General features: G+C 46.3%; 2 protein-coding genes across 10 annotated transcripts; both read right to left on the bottom strand.

Moving 5' to 3' along the window:
- Positions 1 to 76: 76 nt before the first annotated feature.
- On the bottom strand, positions 77 to 10,068 carry LOC100680212 (titin). 7 transcript variants are annotated; one of them, XR_004227142.2, is made up of 7 exons: positions 8,581 to 10,068; positions 4,427 to 8,232; positions 3,169 to 4,217; positions 2,821 to 3,099; positions 1,217 to 2,746; positions 900 to 1,046; positions 77 to 655 (listed from the first exon to the last, which is right to left on the bottom strand). XR_004227142.2 is itself a non-coding variant. In XM_016983989.3 (7 exons), the coding sequence occupies exons 2-7, from the start codon at positions 8,831 to 8,833 to the stop codon at positions 956 to 958; spliced, it is 7,008 nt and encodes a 2,335-aa protein (XP_016839478.1). In that variant the 5' UTR covers positions 8,834 to 8,909; positions 9,749 to 10,068; the 3' UTR covers positions 77 to 955. The 7 variants fall into 7 exon arrangements, 5 of the variants coding, with proteins under 5 accessions (XP_016839478.1, XP_008203770.1, XP_016839482.1 ...); XR_004227143.2 differs by having other exon boundaries at positions 905 to 1,046; XM_016983989.3 differs by having other exon boundaries at positions 77 to 1,046; positions 8,581 to 8,909; positions 9,749 to 10,068.
- A 438-nt stretch (positions 10,069 to 10,506) lies between these two features.
- On the bottom strand, positions 10,507 to 20,420 carry LOC100119656 (lachesin). Of its 3 annotated transcripts, none has more exons than XM_031926722.1 (9): positions 20,402 to 20,420; positions 16,511 to 16,603; positions 15,776 to 15,897; positions 15,073 to 15,258; positions 14,767 to 14,959; positions 12,031 to 12,162; positions 11,576 to 11,695; positions 11,301 to 11,471; positions 10,507 to 11,226 (listed from the first exon to the last, which is right to left on the bottom strand). In XM_031926722.1, the coding sequence occupies exons 2-9, from the start codon at positions 16,596 to 16,598 to the stop codon at positions 10,934 to 10,936; spliced, it is 1,305 nt and encodes a 434-aa protein (XP_031782582.1). In that variant the 5' UTR covers positions 16,599 to 16,603; positions 20,402 to 20,420; the 3' UTR covers positions 10,507 to 10,933. The 3 variants fall into 3 exon arrangements, with proteins under 3 accessions (XP_031782582.1, XP_001603390.2, XP_008203766.1); XM_001603340.6 differs by lacking the exon at positions 20,402 to 20,420 and adding an exon at positions 19,579 to 19,797; XM_008205544.3 differs by lacking the exons at positions 12,031 to 12,162; positions 20,402 to 20,420 and adding an exon at positions 19,579 to 19,796.
- Positions 20,421 to 20,677: the final 257 nt, after the last annotated feature.

Genomic DNA, 20,677 nt, shown 5'->3' with positions numbered 1-20,677 from the left:
CTTGTTTGTCCTAATTAAGGAGATATTTATAAGGATGGGGGAGAAGATAGGTCTGTTAGAAATAAATACGCAGCAGTTAAAAAAATTATCAACTTTTATTCTTACACGTACACCTTCCACTTAACTTCTATGAGGTATTTATGCACTTTTACTATACATTAATCGAAGTCATCACTGCGTTTTTCTCGCATCTTAGGTCATCCACTTCAGGAGCTTCATTAATCTCGATATATTTTTTTCATTGCGAGGGAAATATTTACATTTTTTAACAACTTGCACTTTTTTACCACTATACGATGTCCTTTTTACATATTTATAGCAATTATACACATTGTAAAGTTAATAAAAATATTAATAATAGTATAATATAATAATAATGATTAATTTAATATTCGTAACACTAACGATCAACTTCGTGCGAAAAAAATAATGCGCATTCGGTAATAAAAAAAGAAAAAATTTATCGTAAAACAATTTGTCGTCCGACATAAAATTTTATAGAGATTTGAGAAACGATTAGTACTAAAACACCGCAAAAAGAGATCCCGTGAGTTACGAAGGCGACTTACCAATCTTCAGAAATGAAGAAAAAATGATACGTCCAGCAACGCTCTTTTGCATGTCTCGAAGTGATTCGGATGAAGACGCTGAATATCTGAAATCAAATGCATAATCAAGGTTCCATTGCTAAAACGAAGAGGCGTATTCACTGTTTTGTCCTCACTCAAAAAATTATGTTCTAAAGAAGCTACTGATTACAAGAATTAATAATAAAAAAGATTAGAAATTTCTCAATTTACGATTAAAATGATGATGATAACAACATGTCATCATATAGAAATCTAAATATACAAAAATAACATAGGGCGCTTTGACACCTGTCTACAAATTAGAACCACCTTACGTATAAAAAATATTCCACGTGCTTTAGCCATAAAAAGCTTATTGATAATGACTAGCGGAGTGACGAATGAATGTATTTGCAGTCTCCATCATTGCAGGTGCCCTGCATTTCAAAAGGACACAGGAATCCATTGGTGTTGTTCCTAAATATTATCAGAAAAAAGCAATAAACAATTTTTAAAACGTTTAAATATCGCCAACTTGGATTCACTTATTTATACAGATTTAATAATTGAAATTTATGCACTTAAAAAACTTTTTTTTGCAAATTCAAGTACAGTTTTCAATTCTGATATAAAAATACTCGACTCACCGCGGTGCCCGAAGAGGTTTTAGCACTGATTCATAAGGTTGAATGCTTTTCTTTTTGGAATCTTCTGAACCTTTCGCAAAGTTTTCGGCTACCTTCAATTGCTGTTTCTGCTTGTTATACATTTTTCGCTGTTGAGCTTTTGTCGGTTTCCTCTTTATGGCAGATTTAAAGTGTCGTGATTTTTTCCTAGGCAAGACTGATTCTTCTATTTTGGGCACATGAATTAGACTCATTGAACTTAATGAATTGTCAATATTATTATGGATTTCGGATGCGTTACTCGTATGATCTTCTACTTCAAGTTTTATTTTGATTTCGTCTATTTTATTATTTGTTTCCATCAGTTCGTCGTCATCGATATTGATGTTATTATCAACGTTATTTGTGCTAAAAGATATTCGCGTATCAGAATCATTGGTAGCATTGTCAGAATCTAATGCCATTTTCTGAATTGCAGTTTCGTTGTTTAACTTTTCAGATGGCGCATTAGAAGTACTCAAATTTGGATTATATGTTTCCACTGATCTATTTTCTTCAACTGTAGTTGGAACTTCTATACTTTCTGGTGCGGTTTCCTCAGTTTCAGTTTTAATAATGTTATTTTTAATTGAAACTGTTTGTAGCGTCTGATTTTCAGTATTTTCTACATTTGAAATTGTTTGAATAACATTTATTCCAGTTGGTAAATTTTCATTTTCACTACTAGCAGCATTTGAGGCCGAATTTTCTACACCACGTTGTATTATAGATCTTGGATTGTCGAAATCATTAGGGCTGTTTACGTTTGTTATTGATTCCGATTTTGAACTATACATCGTTAAATTTGCTTTAATAAAATTGTTTTTCGTTAAAGATCCTGCATTGTCAGTACTTTCTGAACATAAGATTATGTTCTCATTATCCCGCAATCGTTTATCAATTTTATCATTGAAAGTTTGATTTAATTTTTTAATTTCGTTATCACTATTCAAGTTAACTGATACATTTTCAGTTTTAAGATTGACAATAGAATCTGCAGTTAAGATAATGTTTGAAATATTACTATTTGTTATAGTTTCTAAATTAGAAGTGTCATTTAAATGTAAAACCAAATTTGTACGTTCTGTGGACGTGAATGGATTATTATTAGCAACCGTGCATTTAGTGTTGGCGTTCGAATTCTCAGTACTTGTATCAATGGGATCATTTTTAATTTTGGGGTTAATGATAATCTTTTCATTAGTACACGTGTTTATGTTATTGCTCACTGTTGAACTTGGTTCATTTTTCGAAGCACTATTTATGTTAGTGGAATTTGACGAGAGAACACCAATTTTATTGTTATTTAAACTAGGTTGTTTAACGATTTCTTTTCGTTTGGAAAGGTTATTATTAGGTTTAAAATTCTTTTTACCACTAGTGTTACCACTCTTGCCAAAATTATTCTGAACCGTATCTGTATACTGAGTCTTTTTGTTTTGCAATTTCTGAGTATGCTTAACGACTTCTTTTATCCTATTATTTAATATTTCAGCTCCTGCTGTGGGAACGCTAAAATTAAAGAAAGGTTAAAATTAGTTATTATTATGATTAAACATTATAATGTTACAATCATCATTACGTACTTGTAATTAGATCCAATAATTTTCTGTCCCAGGCTATCACATATTTTTGACAATTTAAAACATTCTTTTCGACCGCTGTTAATTTTTTTGTGATACAGCGACACTTGAGGCTGAATTGTATTGAGTTTATCTTTCTGTTGCTGTATTTTTCCCTCAACCTTTCTTAATTCTTCTCGCAGCTTTTTCGCTTCTTCGTTGTATTTATATTGTAAATCTCTTTCTATCTCCCACTCTCGGAGTTTTAACGACATTTCAGCAATGTCATCAACGACGGAACGTCTGGAAGTACAAGAAAAAAAAAATGAATAATAGTTTCATTATTCGCACAGTAAAAACTCTTACACGAACCTTTTTTCGATTAAACTTTCTTCAGTCTTGGACAGTAGCTCTTTCTGCTGCTGTGCGGGGAGATGAGAAAGGGCTTGAACTTCATCATTGACCACTTCTTTAAAATTTTCCCAATTTTGTTTTGTTTTATCTTGTGAAGTATCTGCAGACGAACAATCCTTTCTCGGATCATTCTTCAGTGCACTTTTCGTGTTCACATTTTCTATATTCTTTGTACTTTGCGCTTTATTAGTTTCGCCAGTAAATCTCTTACTGGTAATAGATAGGTTATTTCCTATTTTATTCAAATCGTCCATAACTACATTGCCTTCCGAGTTTAATTTTGTTTGTTGAATTTGAGAAGTCTTGAGATTAATTTGCTCCTTGGTTAGTATTGTGAGCGTAGAAACTTTTTGAGCAGCATCCGAAATTTGTTGACGTTGGCGGTTTATACTATCGCTAATCATGCCGAGAAGCATGTTATTGTTCGATTGCGGTGTAAGCTTCAAGGTAGTAGCTGTGCTTTCTGTACCCGCTACAGCACTAGCTTTGCTAGTTGAAGTAGTAGTAATAACGGCGGCAGTTTTATTTAAAGTATTACTCTGGCTAATGCTGGGTGAGACATGTATAATTTTCGTAGAGGGGACGCCTATTTTCAATGGCTTGCTTGATGCTAGAGGAACTTTTATGCTCTCAACGCTTGGCTTGGATATTGGACTTATTGTAGCCACTGACTGTTTCTTTGGCACGGATTCATTCTGCCCTAGAACCTGTTCGTGCGGCTTCACCGGAAGCGAAGAAGCGATGCTAGTGGTCGGTGACAGCGCAACTTTTGCGACAGCTTTTGGCGTAGACGAGTACAATGCAGACGACGTGCATGTCGGTAACAATGACGGCGGCGACGACGACGCTGAGAGAGGACTAGATGAGGGCGCAGTAGTGATTTTTTCCAACGTGGGTTGGGACTGTGAAGTTGTGGAAGTTGACTCTTTGGTTTTTTCACGTTCCTGTATAATCTGCTTTAAGAGCCGGTATTCTTCTTGCTGCGCTAGCGTAAGATGTTTTACAGCCTGTAAAATAATTTTTTTATTTATATAACTGAAAAGATAATTGTAACATGTAACTTAAACGAAAGCAGGAGTTATTCGAGTTTCACGCAATATAAGATTTCACGGTGTCGGTTTTGTCAGTTGTGTTTATTCTTTATAAACGATAATAGAGTCTGAATCTGATAAAGAACACCATGCAATGAATTTAGTTTAACACTTTGAAAACTCACCGTTGGTGTGGCGGTGGCGTTGCTTGGCAACTTGGAAGTTGTCTTCGTAACTTTTGGCGTGACAACTTTATTCTTAGCAATGCTTACAGAATCAGCAGTCGTAGAAACAATGCTTCCAATGCTTCCGTCAACCGGTGGAGTGGCAACAGTTATTTTGGCAGTTGTGATATTCGTGTTGTCAGTGACAGCTTGGCTGGCACTCGGGGTGCTAATCGGCGGGGGACCCATGGGTAGCGGATTATTCTTCATCGGTTTAGCTGAGACAACGTTCTTGTTCACCGTTGAGGCCATCTCTTGCTGCTGTCTTGCGTTCTTTAAAAACTGATCAACGCTCTTCTCGAAGTCTGTCGTAGGTATATTCAGTGTAGGTCGGACTTTTACCGGACTGACATTTGATCTAGCCTCTTCTGTTTCGGATTCGCTTTCCGTGTCCTCGTTTAGATTTATAATGATTCTATGAATTTCGTTGCTGGATTTGGTGACTACTGGACTAACTGAGCGCGCGTGACTAGTGTGATTGAGCTTAAAGCGACTTTTTATGGCGGGTGATCCTGTCTGCTGAGTCAGTTTGCGCTGAAGCATCAGATTTTGGTAGCGCTTGGCGTTGTTGACGACCTTCGAAGCCGGTGTCATACTTGCCACCCGCTTTATAATTTTGCGCGGCGGTAGCGAAGCTTCTGACAATGGCTCCGAAACCCTCTTCAACTGGTTCGTTCCAGTCGCCTTAGACACAGTAGCTGACACGGGAGCTGTCCCATTTTTCAAATCTTTTTCCTTGCTCTTAGCAAGGAAAGCGCTAACTCTTTCAGCCAGGGGCATTTCATCGGTGGATTTTGGAACGCTTTCTGCGGATGGCTTACGAGTCGCAGGACTTTTTTCAGGCGAAGGAGGTTTCGGAACAGCAGCCGGCTGTGGCTCCTTTGCTTTCATTGCCAGAGAAGCCAACAGGCTTTCCCTGAGCGCTTGCTCGTCGTCTTCGACGCTGCTTCTTCGCTTCTTGTCGTCGCTCTTTGATATCTCTTTTGTCGTCGTTTCTTCGATCTTCTTAGTTTTGCTGATGTTCTTGCTAACGCTCCTCGCCCTAGACAGTCTGCAGCTCCGCTCCCTGACTCGTCGACTCAGATCCTTACGCCTTTCATTGAGCATCTCTCTCATCGATTGCCTGCTCGAGTCTAGCTCTTTGCTCTTGTGTTTGCTTACGGGTTTCTTGCTCTTGCATTTGCTGTATGTTGTCTCGATGGCTTCTTTCTTCCTGGACGATGTCCGCGATTCCTCCTTCTTCTCTTCCACTTCCTTCGTCGATTTGCTCGGCTTCTCCTCTTTTTCGACGATATCATCCAGCGTAGAATTGAAAGCAGCTGCCGGTTGCGCGATCACGCTCTTCTTTGGCTGAGCCTGCAGTTTAATAGGCTTAAAACTCGCGGCTCTAACATCCGTCTCCTCAACGAGCGCCACTGGCCTCATATCTGCATTTCTGAACAGAGCCTCACCGACCGGAGGCATGGGTCTTTTGGGCGGTTGCTTCTGAAGCTGCTTGTTGCAGCGCAGTACAGCTGCGGGTACGAGACTGCGCTCCATCAGGGTAGGAAGTTTGCTGTGCTCGGACTGCGTGAGTTCAGGCACGTTTTGTAGGTAGAGCGGTTCGCCCAGGAGCTGCCACCTCTGATCGTTGCCGTCCTTCTCAATTGGCACCAGAGGACTACCGTCTAGATCCGTTTCCATAAAGTCGTCCAGCTCGTTGCTTTCGGGCTTGGAAGGAATTGGTGGCTGCTGTGGTTGTGCCTGCGGCTGCGGCGCTGGTATCGACACTGCAGCCGGATGAGCAGTCGGGTAGGCAAACAGTGGTGGTGCAGCGGGCAGTAGCAGTGGGTTTACAGACTGGTGGAGCGCCGGGAAACTGGCGACCATAGACGACGGCACCATAGCTATCGGATCGCCAAAGGCATTGAGCATACTAGGCGGGCAGCCCAGGAGCATAGGCTGCTGAGGCCCGAACATGCTAAGAGGTGGCATAGGAGGCGGTTGGAGAGGCATAGACGCCAAACCTGTCGGCGTTGTTGTCGTGAGGGTAGTGCTTTTGACTGGCGAGTGTACCCCGGGCAGGTCGGGGTCGTAAACGGTGGCGTCCGACGGCGAGTAAGGCCTCGATTCTTGGCTCGTGAATTCCAGTATGCTGCCGTCCAGGCTGCTTACTTCCGGCTGTTTCGTCGTTTGCTGTATGGCGGAGGCAGGTGTCTCGGTGGGGTTCGACGGCGAATAGAGGCTTCTGTTCTTGCCAATCGGTTGAACGGCTACAGGAGGGACGGGGACGGGTTGCACGATATCGTGATCAAGCAACATGTCGCCGGTGATGTCGTCGCTGGGCGAGTAAGGCGAGTGATCTTCGGGCTCGCTGAGCGTCTCTAGCTCCATGTCCGAGTCGAGCTCCATGTCTTCAGCCAAGAGGATATCGCGCTTCGAGCCGAGCGGCGAAGTGGGACTGCAGATCTCCGCCAGCATGGGGAAGTCCTCGAGGAAGGACGATGTGAAAGGGCTTTCTATGCGCGGCACAGTCGCCTCGAGCCTTTTACGCCGTCCCCTAGCGATGCGCGTTCGGTGCTTCTTAAGGACGGCCGAATGCAGGGCAATCATGCGGAGCTCCAGGTCTTCGTCGTTGTCATCCATGCAGAAGTTGGGGAGTTTGTGCTCTGCTTTGTCTTCTGCCTTTTCTTGAGATTGTTGCGGCTGTTGCGGCTGCTCCGGTTGAGCTGGCTCGGAAAGCTTCGGAGAAGGTAATGGCGGAGGCGGTTCCTGCGGAGGAGGTGGTGCTGGTGCCGATGGCTCGTCGACTGGCTCGGTCTTGATGTCCTCGGGTTTGATAAGTGCGACGCTCTTCTTAACCTTGGTCTCTAAAGCTATTTGACGCAGTATCACCAAATCTTCTTCGTCCTCCTCTTTGTTGTTGTTATCGTTGTTATTCTTCTCCTCTACCACGATAGGCTTCTTAGTGATATCTTCTTTTTCTTCTGCTTTATCTTTGACGGCTGGCTTGGGTTCCTCGCTTAGAGTAGGTACGTGCGAAGGCTCCTTGCTTTTTTCGACGGGCGCGCTAGACTCCTTCTTGTCTTGCTTAATCATGTTGTTAAGTTTATCTTGGAGCGACGATCCCTTCTCTCTGCTTCGACTACAAGTTTCGAGGTGGCGGACCTTTTTCAGAAGCTTATTAAACGATTGCTTCACCGGGCTGCCGTTCTCGAGCGTCCGAGATTTTTTCTGGACTGTTTTCCTGGAGCGCGACGGCGAAGTTTTCAAAGGCGACCTGGTCCTTCGCCTGTCTGATCTGTTTGCAAGTGGCGATCGGTTGCGTCTTCTCGACGGAGGCGAAAGTCTCGAGGCAAGTTTTCTTCGGTTTGGCGAGTGGTGGTGACGATACTTGGTATGTCCGGACTCGAGCTTGTCCCTTTCGATTCGATGAGTCGAATCCTTAAAAAATAGCTCAAAATCCTGAGAATTAGGCGACAGCGACAGGGACAGCGTATCTGGCGATTTCTTCCGTCGCTTCTTGCGCAGCTTGCGTCTACGACTCGATTTCTTCTCATGTTTTTCGGACGTCAAACCCACTACTTCCATGTCACTGTCGCTCGAGATCGGGATCAGGTCGCTGTTGATTATTGGGCCGAGCGGGTCGTCATCGTTCTTTTCCTGGAGAGTGCTACTGCTGTAGGGAATACTTTTGGAGCTGGAGCTGTTGCCGAGAATGGGAACTTCGAGGCCATCCTTGTGGTAGCGCTGGTTGCTGCGATTCTCCTTACCTTGCAGACCTGCATCTTGGGCAACAATACGGCAAGGTGCTTCTGCTTGATTAGCGCTTGCAAGATGTGTGTGCGTGTGTGCGTGTGCGTGTGTGTATGTGTGTGTGTGGGACTGGACTTGGGAAAAGGCTCCACACGACTGTTTAGTTACTTGTAAAGTATCCCAAGTTTGTTAAAAAAAACTGGAACTTGAAAATTCAATCAGTTTACTCTGAATTACCCTTTTATGCACCAAGAACATTCTAGGATTTCAAGCATTCAGGTAACGTTACAAATAATTAAACATTTCATTCTGTATAATAGGGTAAGATAATCGAGATATTTATTAGTATAAAGCAAGTGCAGGAGTTATATAATCCATACCTCGTTTCATGTTAATTTTATTAACTGTCAAGCTGCTGCACCAAGTGGCACATTGATGAGTCGACAGGCAATATCTGCACTGTCCAAACGCTCTGGGCAGATATTTGCAAGTTGGTCCCTCCTCTGATGAACTGACATCTTCGAGGGATATCTCACCCTCCTCCTTTTCATCATCCAAGATATCATTGACCTCTGTACACCCACTGGACAAGTCACTGGCCATTCCTCGTTCTCCAGGCAATATGCATAACATCACACTATATATACTTGGAAGAGAGCAATTTCTAGGCTAATTATTTTTGTACAACGACGAGGGACTAGGCAATGAGCTGCACAAACCAGAGTTTAGGATATTTAGTAACCTTAATAAAAACACTGGTTAATCATGAAACATTAATTTACCCATGGATTGATGATTTTTCAAGAAATATTACTTGGTAACCATTAGTGGGTATGAACTGAAATGGGAGATGTTAGCATTCGAAGAAATGATGACACATCCGTGTTGGGACAACGCATGCCTGAGCATCAAATTTTGTTGCATGCACAGGCTGGTTTGCTTAATCAACTTGCAACGAAATAATAGAAATACATTGCAAAGGGTTGCATCAGATATAATCTAATCAAATCGGACCTATATAATCAATTTAGAAAAAGAAAAAATAGCGTTTCGAGGTTATAATTGACAAACAAGTGTAGTGCTCGAGGAACTACAGCTACATCGCGTTAGGTTTATTTTTCAAAATCCAATTTAAAACCACGACTGCCAAAGGCATCCGAGAAAAACCCAAACAAAACGGACAAAATAGCCAAGGCAAGTATAGTCTAATCTAAAAGTTCGCGTCGCCACTAACGTCCGTAAACGACGCGCGCGAGTTTTGTCTCGAACAAAGGACCCAAGGCACACGTTAGACACAAAAACCTGAGGATGCAGCAAACAAGACACGGCTCGAGTCCCGCGCATACAGTAGGAAGTTGCAGCTAGGCATATAAGTGCACAGATCTATAGAATCTATAGAAAAGTAATTTCACGAGAGAAAGAAAACGAGAGCCAAGGAAAGAAACTGCGCGCCCAAGTCCAGACTCGCCGTTGCACGAGAGGTAGGATATATATAGGCGATGGGGAATAATACAAGAGACAGCTGGCCAAGGTTAAATTACGCATTACCTGCTCTGCAGCTGAGGTGCACAAGGAATACTCTTTCGTCGTCGTCTGGGTCGTCCTCCTGTCCGCTGCTGCTAGACGCATGGGAGCGATCATGGAGAAAACGGCGGATTCGATGCGCGCGAGGGACTTTTCCTCGACGAGTTTCACGTGCGTCGAGTTTCGTTTACGCAGAATGCAGGGGCGAGTACTAATTAATAAACGCGATCACATGCACGTACGAGCTATACTGGCTCCGAGAAGAGGAAGCACTATTATAGTGCTCTGCTCTCGGGCGTTCTGTTCTGACGGACAGACGTCTGTTGCGGCCATGTTGCTTTTTGCGTTTTTGTTGTGCAAGCTGCCCTGCGAGATTTATCGAACCGATTGCGCGCGCGCGCGCGCAGCTTCGAGCTCTCGTTGCGCTACCAAGCGGGAAATTTAAATTTCGTTCGGTCCAGCAATGTTAGTTTTCTCGATAAATCTGGAATGCGTTCGGCAGAGCGTAAAATTCAATGGATATGGAGAATCAACTTTTTCAATCGAGCGACGTACTTTGAATTCAGGGCTGCGCCTACTCGAATTTTCATGCACAAGTTTGCTTCCGAAATTAATCATGCAAATGCTCGAAGCCACTAATTGGGAATTCTTATTTGAAGTGTGACTTGAAAATTATTCACAAGTATATGGATTTTTTCCGTTCGGTATATATGTATATAAGTTCATCTTTGTTACACGCGCACACGTGTAAGAGCACAATTTTCCAAAACAACGTTTTATTGTCAGTTCCTTTTACAATTCATTTATTAACATATAATACGTATGATACTTGTTATTACATAGGAACGATACTCGAGTTAAATAATGTATGCACAGGTATAACGATATCCAAAGCGGATATCTATAGTATATCGATGGCAGCGTAACAGAGCTCTCTAAAAGATTGATTGGAATTTGGTCAGACCTTTTATAACGCCCCTACAACAATTTAGACGGTTAAAAAACAAAAAGAAGCGCATTGTCCTAATTATATTATTCCGACAAACATGTTATTGTCGTATTTCAACTGCTCATTTCAATCTTTTATGTACAGGCCGATAATTCGTTAAAAGTAATAATTTGATAGGTAATAATAGCAGTCTTTTTATATGCTTAATACTGCGAAACGAGGAGCTACAATGTGCTGAAATGTGTCAAACGAATGCTGGTTCAATAGAATCTGGCGGCCAGTAGAGGCAGGAGTACGGCGACCCCCGCCGTCTTGGGCGACTCCGGGGCGGCTCGATCAGGCGAGCCAGAGCCAGGGAAATCGGTGGATCCATAGTGAGCCCCGGGTAGAGCCGGCGGGTATTTGCCGTCGACCTGCTCGGGCGCATCTTCGAATTCGTCCTCGGAGTGCGGGGAGTTGATAGATTTGCGGCTCTCGTCGAGGGAGTTGTGGTGACTGACTCCGAGGCCGGCCTGGCCCGTGCCTGCCGTGGCTCTCGACGGCTTGTGCTGCTCTGTGCAAGGATTGGCATAGGTCTTATTGTCGCTTTGTTTGAATAAGGAAAAAATAATATGCCGCGCCGGGTACCTCGTAATCGAATGGACGCGCTCGCCGTGCCGAAGGAGTTTTCCGTGAGGCATGTGTAGGCAGTCCAGTCGGAGGCTCGAACTCTCCGTATCGTCAGATTCACCTGGTGGGTGTAGTCGTTTATCGCGCTCTCCGTCACCGAGTGCCTCTCGCTCGATCCGATCTTCAGACCTTTTGACAAACGGTAAATTTACTTAGCAGAGAGAGAGAGAGAGAGAGAGAGGATGGTGCTGTTCGAGAATGCGCCTCGAGGGCGTTGGCGTTTCGATCCTTACCAGTTTCCGCGTACCAGCTGGTCAGCGACTTGGGCGAGGCTTCCACGAGGCATTTCAGAGTGACGTCGCCGTTTACGTGCGCGAATACCACTTGCTCTTTCGTTCTGATGCTCGGCTTGACTGCGGAATAGCGCGCACTGCTAATTTGTCATTCAAACTACATCCGCGTGCAGTGCACGCTGGCTTGGCTCGGTTCTACTTGGAAAAACGGGACGCAGCGAAGAGCGCGCGAATTTAATAAAAATGCGATTGGCAACTCTCAATCGCTACAAAGAGATGCGCCCGTCAATTTGCTCCCGGACAAAGGATAACAAAGCGCAGCGTTGAAATTTATAATTGAGCGCGAGCGATAGCCGCGCCAAGCTCGCGTGCTCTCGCTCTGTGAGCCTGTGCTCGCTATATTATTATAAGAGGAGAGCGAAAAGAGTGCGCCAGATGAGACGCGTCCGACTTACAAAGGACCTTTACGTAATATCTCTTGCTGACGCTCGGAGGCACCCCGTTGGAGGCGATGCACAGGTAGGAGCCCATCTCCTGGCGCAGGATGCCGCGCAGGTGCAGCTGCTCGCCCTTGTGCGATTTAACGGCTGAAATGAGCGATTTGCGAATTCGATTGGGCTGCACACGCTGCGGCATTTATAGCGCACACAGTCCTCATTTTTTTATCAGCTGCACGGCTGCAGGATATTGGCGCCTGTCGCGCGGCACTGTCGTAAGCTCGTCCGAAAATATCGCTTCTAAATTTATATAACACAAGAAGAAGTCGATCTTGCGCTTCCCGTGTATCTGCGTGCAGCCATTTGAAGAATTGAACTAGAGCTAAGAGTGGCAGGCGGCAGCATACGACGCCCCCTGGAAAATGCCCTTGATCAACCTTCTTGGTTTTTTTTTCGCAGATCGAAATTGACTTTAAACCGAGTCACTCGGGCTGTTTTTCGCGGCAATTTCGAGATTGCAGTGTCTGCATTTTTCAAGCGGAACAGCGAGTCCCTGTAATAAAATATTCGTGACTGTCGTGCGAGTTGTAAAGGCGTTAAATTTAAAATTTACCGCCGCACGTGCCCTGACGCGTGTTCGGCGTCGCGAAGCGTTATTAAATTCGGGGACTTTGGTGTACACGTGCACACGTTCGTTAGTCTAACGCAGAGCTTTCAAGGCGTAAACACCTGCTGTCTCGGCGACCATCGTAACTATATAGCTTACCCGTTATACACGACACTTTCATCTTGCGAAAATGAAACTCGCGCTCTGCTCGCTGCTTCTCCTCTGCTTCGTCCTCGCGATTGCCGGTACGTATACGTCGATTCAACTTTGTGTGTGTTTCTAATCCATAACGAGTTTGAATTCTATGCGCTACTTATTATAGAGAGCCTGGCGCACGCAGAGGTTGACGCCGAGGAATACGCCAAGGCCCAGAGCATAAACAGAAGCTTCCGGCAATGCGTGCGAGAATGCCTAAATCGTGAGTATGTAGAAAGATAACGAGTATCGCGCAGCGATTCTAACGATTGCAACCTTTTTATCCGCAGTGGATTCCGCGGAGGCTAAAACCGACTGCACCGTGCAGTGCTCCTACAAGTATCGACTTCGTAAGCACACACAAGCTGTTTTAATTCCGCGCATATATATTTAATATATTACAAATTTTAACGAATTCAACTTTTTGTTTTCCAGCGAGACTGCATAAAAACGACCAGAGTGGCGCATCTAAGTAATTCAATACGACATTGTAAGTTGCGTAACATTTTAACGCGACCAATCGAATTACGACTGCTGCTAAATTTATAATTTAGTTGTACGATGTTTCATAAATAACGCCGGCAGCAGTCGCTGGAAAATTGAATAAACGTTTTTGTGCTTGAAATTTGAGTTCGAGTTATTCCTGCTATTCGTTTGCATCCCGCGATGGGAGGGCGAAAAAGTTGGAGCTAATCCGGCTCGAGAGAGAGAGAGAGTGTATAGCGCGACAAGCTACTGCGGCGCATCCTTTAACGTCGCCATCAGGCCCGCGTGCGTTTACACTTTACGGCCCGTTCATAAAGGCTCGACTTGCTCTCACAGAAGCCGATGAAAAATCGAGAAAATAAGCGAAGCCGAGCGGGCGAAATTTCTCAGCGAGTGACGCGCACTGGCCGATCTCTCCGCATAATACGCGCGTTGTACACGGAGCATTATGCTGCAGACTGCAGAGCGAGGATAGAGGGCGACTTGACAATGAAGGAGATAGAGCGCGCGCCCTCCATCAAAGCTCCCCGACCCCGTGCATGGGTTATACGTACGCGTGTGCTCGCGGGACTCGACGTTCATCAATCAAGTAAGGCCGCGCGCTCCAGCGCAACCAGGAGAGCGTTATTTCGCGCATCTATATTCTTATGCATACACGCGAGACGTCCGATAGTTTCGAGCCCGCCGAGCTGATGTACCGGTGGCAAGTTCCAGGATTTCGAATAATAATCTTTCGACGGAGCGCGACTTTTCCATTCACAGCGCGAACACGTATAAAAATATATATCCCCGGGAAATAAAAACGTTACTGCACGCGACAAAGCGTTTATCTCTCTCGGCTCTTCACAAAAGTACAAACGGGCATACAGCTCCTCCCGCACTTGCAACATAAAAGCTCGGAAAAGAATCGGCGGCGGCGCTGACGTGTCTCCGCCTATAACACAGCAGGGCTTCCTTCCTTTCCGCGGCGCGCATGTATAATAATAATAATAATAATAATAATAACAACGCTGCAACCGAGAGGCCGTAAAACGTTCTCTACTCCTCGCGCGCACTGCAGCCGCCGCGAGTCAGTCGAACGCGTAAACGAGATGGAAAAATCGCTCAACGGACGAGACGGAGCGAGACGCGAGCGGAATATGACTGTTGTATACATATAAGCGCGCGAACGCGTGCATTTGCTTTTCTGCGCGTTTAATGGCGTCGTAATTGGAAAGGTATACGAAAATCGTGATTGCGAAAAATCGACTTGTTGATGCGCGATCGACATGTTTGTTTCTTTCCTCGACGTCCGAAGCAGTTTCCGCGCTGTGTTTAGACAAAACAAGCTGTCTTCTCGACCCTCTTGTTCAGATCAATAATACTGAGAATAGGGAACAGGCATGATTTTGAAAAGTACAAGAGTCGCGATCTTTACTGCAATATTTGTTGGGCAATATTGTTTTACAAAATGAACCGACACTCACCGATCAGCCGCGAGTTCTCCGTGCGCAGGATTATGCTGGAGCCGTCCTCTCGGCGCCAGGTGACTTCGGGCTGGGGCGTGCCGGTGGCCTGGCACCGCAGCCTGACCTCGCCGCGCTCGAGGCTGCTCAGCTGGTTCTGCGCCTCGTCCAGGTCCCTTATGTCCGGCGGTATCACCACCTTCATGTAGCCGAGCTGTGTAGAAAAAGAATCGCCACGTCGAGATGTGCGAGCAGCGTAACAGCGAGACACTCGGCAGCTGACGGGCCGTGCAGGAGAGCCGCGCGATTATAATACGCGATACGTACCAGGCTTCTCATGGGGTCCGTGTTGACCTGGCACATGTACGTGCCCGAGTCCGAGGGCTTGACGTTCAGCACGTGCAGCTTCCACGCGTTGTGGCCGTTGTGGGTGACGGACAGCCGGGGGTTCGGCGCGACCATGTGCGTGTGCATCGCCAGGATCTCGCGGGAGTCGGACTTTATCCAGGCGACCTGCCGTTATAATTTATACGCCGAATCCTAATGAATCAAGGCCGCCGAAGCCGAGCTGATAAGACGGCGGCGCGTAAGAGGCTTAGACAAATATAGGCGCCGGCGGCAAAGAGGCTCGCGCCACCGAATAATTCACTCGCTCGATCCCCGACTACGAGTCTCTTCGTCCTTTCGACGTCCCGCCGCTATCGCGGTGAACATTATTTCATCGTGCAGGATTACTCGCGTTATTCAATTAGTGCGCGGAGTTTTCAATTTTTCCTCGCAGCTCGGCCGCCGGGGCTTAACATAACCCGTCAATCCGTATGAGGTAATGCGCAGCAAAATTACGCCGAGAAATATTCCCATACTTGTCTATTCCTCGTTACTCTTCGCGAAATGACTGCGAAATTTCAGCAGTTTCAAATAGTGCGGATAAAGCACGTTATACATCGCCCGCAGCCAGCAAGTTTCGCACTCTGATGTAGCTGTAACGAAGTTAAAGTGGAATCGAGTACAACGAATGCAGCCTTCGTACCTTGTAAGATCGAAGATGATTAACGAGGCAGGTGAAGCAGACGTCGCGACCTTGGGTAACCGTGTGGTTCTCCAGCGGCGCGAGGAACTCGGGCTGCTGCTCGTGCCGCGGCACCGTCTGGCCTGCGCCCAGAGAATATCAAGCGCTGATTGATGTACATCATCTCATCCTATATACTGTCGCGGCCTGCTCTCAAACTTGTCAGATGCTCGTTCAATTTTTCACGGACGTTCCTGCGGTTTTCGGTTTAAGCCATCACCGCGCGCTTTCCTTATTCTCGGACAATGGGCTGAGCCGGCCGCGCTGGGGCACTCGTCAAATTATAACTGCATTCGCGCGGAAACGAGCGTTATTATTTAGCTTTGTTTCCCGAGCAGAGACAACTTTGCAGCGAACGATGTGAAATCATAATATCGTATCGTTTATTTATAATCCCGAATGAAAGTAGTGCAGCGAGTGCCAGGAACGAGTGTAAAAAACGTACTTTCTCGCGTGTGCGCGCGCGCGCGCGTGTGTGTGTCTCATACGCAGCAGCATTTTTTAATCGCCTGGTTTCGGACTGTTTACGTTTCGACGAGCTGCTCGCGTTGCTCGCTTTTTTTAAATATATTTCAGCGAGGCTTCTCTCGCTTCGAAATGACACGGGGCCGATAAAAGTCGTGGTAATAAAAATATTCCGGCAAAGTTTATAGGTGTCAGAAATGGAAATCCTTCGCTATTGATGGGACGTCTCACCGATCGTAGAGTAGAGCAGCGCCGAGAGGAGGAGACCGAGAGCCAGGTAGTCCCAAGAGGCCATTCCATTGAGTGAGCCATGCGCCATGCGTGCTGCAACGGAAAATTGAGAAACACCTTTCACACTGTGTATTAATCGTGCGATCTTCGTTACCGCCGCAGCCTTTCAAATCAGTTATTTTAATACATCAAACTGAGATTTTATTCTTAAGCACTGGCTTGCTGAGATCGTGCGCGCGTTAAACGAATGAACAATCAAGGAATGCGGCGTATTAAATCCCGCTTGATTAAAAAATAAATCATCGAATCAAGCCCTATTTTTCCCGCTGATGAACAAAGTTAGCTTTACATCTGTTCCCGTTTGAACGCGCGCTGATAAAAAAAAAACCCGATCCGCCATAACGCAATCATCTCAGCCGTCCGGAGGCTGCAAACAGCGGCCGAGTGATAAAATTTTTCACCTCTAATCGAGTATATTGCGACCTTTACCAAGCGCCGCACGATTCGACGCGACGAGTCGAGGCGTCTACAGCACGCGCGCGCGCGCGGTAATTAATACGCGCGGCGAAGAAAAAAAAACGATTCGCAGACCGAATTGGAGAGAGCTATGGAAAGAATGATAATAAGTCCTGGCTTTCAAGCCCGTCGCGGCGGTCGTAAAGTTTGGGGGAGTAGGCGCACTCGATAAGATAATAGAATAGAAAATAAGTTTTATTTTTCGTGATTGAAAAAATAATATATACATAGTATCGCAGTTTGTACTGCCCAATTGGCATTCAATAGCTGATTATCACAGCAGTTCTATCACATTTCTGTACATAACTCGAGTACCATTTCTTATTATAATACTACCAATACTCGGAGGCTGGCTTGCGCGTCTAAATACAGGCATTTAGAGGAGGGCTGACGTGCGTACCTCGCGCAAAATTTGATTCGAAATTCCGGCGCCTCCTTCCATCACCGCAGCAATTAAAACGTGCGTTCTCCACGTTTTAATTGCTGCGGGCGGATCGCGTTGCATCCTGCACCTCGGCCGATATCCAGCGTATAATTATTAGCGCGCTTCTTTCGGCTATAGCTGCGGTAGAGCAGGGCGTTCCCACTCGGCATTTGATCCTTCGTCAAGCGCCCTTTCAAGCGCTCTCGGCCGATTAGATCTTATAGGAATCGGGGGTGCAATACAATGGGGAAGGGCCGCATCGGCAGCTTAGGTGCAGTCTGCGCGACCTAAGTCACGAAGGCGCCTCGGTATATTTGCGCTGCTACGGTTTACCGTTTACGCCGATGTCCGACCGATGCGGCCCCTCGTAAAGCCCTGGCCACTCCGCGCTCATCATGAGCTGTGCCGACTGCTCGCGGATCTCGTAAAGCTCGCAAGTAGATCGTGAAAGTTGTTTTAGCTTTTAGCTCGCGAGGACGAGTGGACGGCTGAGGGCGCGAACGGCGCCTGGAATCGAGCGTCGAGTGCACTTGCTTAGAACGTGCCTCGCGACGACAATGCTTCCGAGAAGGCTTGAGCGAAAAAGACCGATTACAGCCGCTGCAGAGGCTCGCTCGTACGAGTTTGAAGGAACTTGTTGAGCGCTTTCAAGAGCGACAGAACGTTTAATGTCGCGATGAAATACGAAGCGTCTGGCGACGGTCCACCGGGAAATAGCAAAAAAGAAAAAAAAACGCGCGAGGCCACACTAGCTCTAATTAACAAAGAGAGCACTAATTAAGACTCTAAGCGAGAAAAAGCGCGCGTCCGCGGCGTTAAAATTTTACTCGTCAAGCGCTATGCACTTTCTTTGCGGGTAGTTTTAGCGAACACGTGATTTGATCAAGCCTCGCGTTGTTAGGGCTGTCACGAGCGAGCATAACGGAGAGAACGAAACCAAGGGAAACGTCACTCTCTACCCGCGATTTGGCTATTTTCATAACGACAGTCGATGAAGCCGCATCTTGGTGTGTTCCGCGTCAGGTGACGAACGCGACGCAGGTGTCGTGGGAACTGCTCCTCTTGATGGATCAGTGATTTTCATTCTCTCGCGAACCCAGTGAAATTCGATTACCTCGTAAAAAGTGAGCATCGCGCTCCGGTTGGCGCGTGCTCATCGAAAATTTCACTCTCCTCGGTTGGGATTCCATTTTTATCGGCGTACACGTGCATTGCGTAAGATGGGAAAAGCTTTTATTTCTATTTCGCGAAAACTTGTCGGCTCCGCTGAGTTTGGCCAATTAGCTGATTGCTCTGCATTTGTATTTAGGATGTATTTACGAGACTTTACAAATAATGTTCAACCTTTGCCGCAATTATTATTATATGCACCGTTCGGGGATATCAGACGTGTACAGAATCATCAGCGTCACCGGCAGCGCGTCTGAAACTTCGTATCCCGCATAGCCCCGTGTCAATTGTGTCAAAACCATCTCATCCATAAAGTTTCCGCGGAATCGTTGTCCTCGTGCGTCAGCGCGACAATATCCGTATTTCAGCTCGAGGCTGGAAAGTTCCGCCAAATCATAACTCGACTACTCCTCGGGAGCGTTATTTCCCGGTGAAATCACGGGCAGAGAGAAACTCAAGGCGATGAGGAACGAAGTGGCTGTTTATACGGCCGCGTCGGACTGCAGCGCCAGGCAGTTCCCAATCGTATAAACTCTCCTGTCGAGGACCCTCCACCCCGCTGCTCTGCTGACGATCGAGATTTTCTTTCTTTACCCCGGCGGCTTGCATCTTTTCAACCGTGTCCTTGCCTCTTCTCGCTTCTAACGCTGCTACGTGCGGCCACTTTGTTTTCGCGAAATCGAATATACCTGCTTTGATAGAGCCATCTCCGGAGCCGGTGCGCGGATTCCGAACAATCTAGTTCGAACTTTATGGGTTTTAGCGCGGCTTAGCTGATTTAGTGTTAAAATTTTACGAAATTCACTCGGCAGATTCCTGAAAGTACTTTGCACGCATTGACAAAATCGAGCTTGGGATAAAACAAATAAAATCATGCAGAGTGTTATACGAAAAAATTGGCCTACTGCGATCGGACACGACAATAAAATATATCAATAATTTGATTTTGCCAACTCACCGCGCGCTGTGTCCGGCTCTCCGCTCACATGACGGCCGCGTCTTTTTTTCTTTTTTTTTTTCCAGCGATAAACAAGCGGGCAAGTTGGAAGGCGGCGCCAAGGGGGGGATGCGATTGCGAGCGAGTATGCGCGCGCCTGGCAAACCTTCGGCGGGGAAGCTCGTCGCGCGACTGTGCCAGCTATCCCAGGAGATCTCGCTTTTATGGCCGCTTACCGCCCCGCGCGCGCGCCGGCACTGACTTTCTGACGCGCGCGTCGCGGACTCGTCGACTCTCACCTGCGAGAGCTGCCCGCGATACACACCTGATGCTTGTTGCTTCGCTGACGGCTCGCACTCGCGCACCCAAGTCGGTCGATAAAATCTGAAAAATACATCGCCTACTAGGTACAGTGGACTGTCAGCCGAGACGGAAAACTCGATTAAACATGACTGAACGGAATTTACGAACTCTCGTTAGAAGCTGGAAACATTCTAATTGTCGGAATTGAGTACAACGCCGCTGATGATTTATTCGGCAGCGGGCTTCGAAATAACAGACTTGCATGCCCGAGCAGTTGCGAACTCTCGCAGAAAACAAGTTTCGACGACGAAAAAGTTAGCTCTCCACGGCATTTTCGTCGAGCGCGCTTTTGCATATTATTATCGTCACGGAATTACCCGAGCTTCCGCTTGCCGTTGCTAACAAAAAAAAAAAAAAAAAAAAAAAACACCGTCACTCGATGCATCCGCTGATTCGCGTCATAAATATTGAGCTGATTGCTTTTGTAGAAGCATTTGTTGATTAGTAGAGCGACTGAATAATTCGACATTTTTATACTTACGTACGGGGTAAATATAGAGAGCCTCGACTCGTTGTTGCGTTTGTTGACAGTCCTTGCGGCGGTGTTGGCGTCGATAAGCGGAAGCGCTGGATACTAGGAATCGCTGGAACACCGGCCGCGCCGCTTACCCGGAAACCCCCCATGCACTTACCCACGCGGGAGAGGGGCCACACGGCATCGTCCGCCGATAACGCTTACCGCCGCCGCCAGCTCGCCGCCCCGTGGCGCCAGAGTCGCGCACGGGCGGCAAAAAGGCGCGCTCGTGCGAATCCAAAG

Source organism: Nasonia vitripennis, chromosome 3 (genome assembly GCF_009193385.2).
Source record: "Nasonia vitripennis strain AsymCx chromosome 3, Nvit_psr_1.1, whole genome shotgun sequence".
Classification (NCBI taxonomy): Eukaryota; Metazoa; Arthropoda; class Insecta; order Hymenoptera; family Pteromalidae; genus Nasonia; species Nasonia vitripennis.
The sequence above is the reverse complement of the archived record's forward strand: the minus strand, read 5'-3'. Positions and strand labels throughout refer to the sequence as shown.

Excerpts from the sequence above, each read along its gene's own strand:
- LOC100680212 (XM_016983989.3), bottom strand. The coding sequence starts at position 8,833 with ATGTTATGCATATTGCCTGGAGAACGAGGAATGGCCAGTGACTTGTCC. Across the intron at positions 8,233-8,580 it reads TAAAATTAACATGAAACGAG|ATGCAGGTCTGCAAGGTAAG; the intron begins GTATGGATTATA and ends TTGTTGCCCAAG. Across the intron at positions 2,747-2,820 it reads ATTATTGGATCTAATTACAA|CGTTCCCACAGCAGGAGCTG; the intron begins GTACGTAATGAT and ends CTTTAATTTTAG.
- LOC100119656 (XM_031926722.1), bottom strand. The coding sequence starts at position 16,598 with ATGGCGCATGGCTCACTCAATGGAATGGCCTCTTGGGACTACCTGGCT. Across the intron at positions 15,898-16,510 it reads GCTGCTCTACTCTACGATCG|GCCAGACGGTGCCGCGGCAC; the intron begins GTGAGACGTCCC and ends CTCTGGGCGCAG. Across the intron at positions 15,259-15,775 it reads ATCATCTTCGATCTTACAAG|GTCGCCTGGATAAAGTCCGA; the intron begins GTACGAAGGCTG and ends TTATAACGGCAG.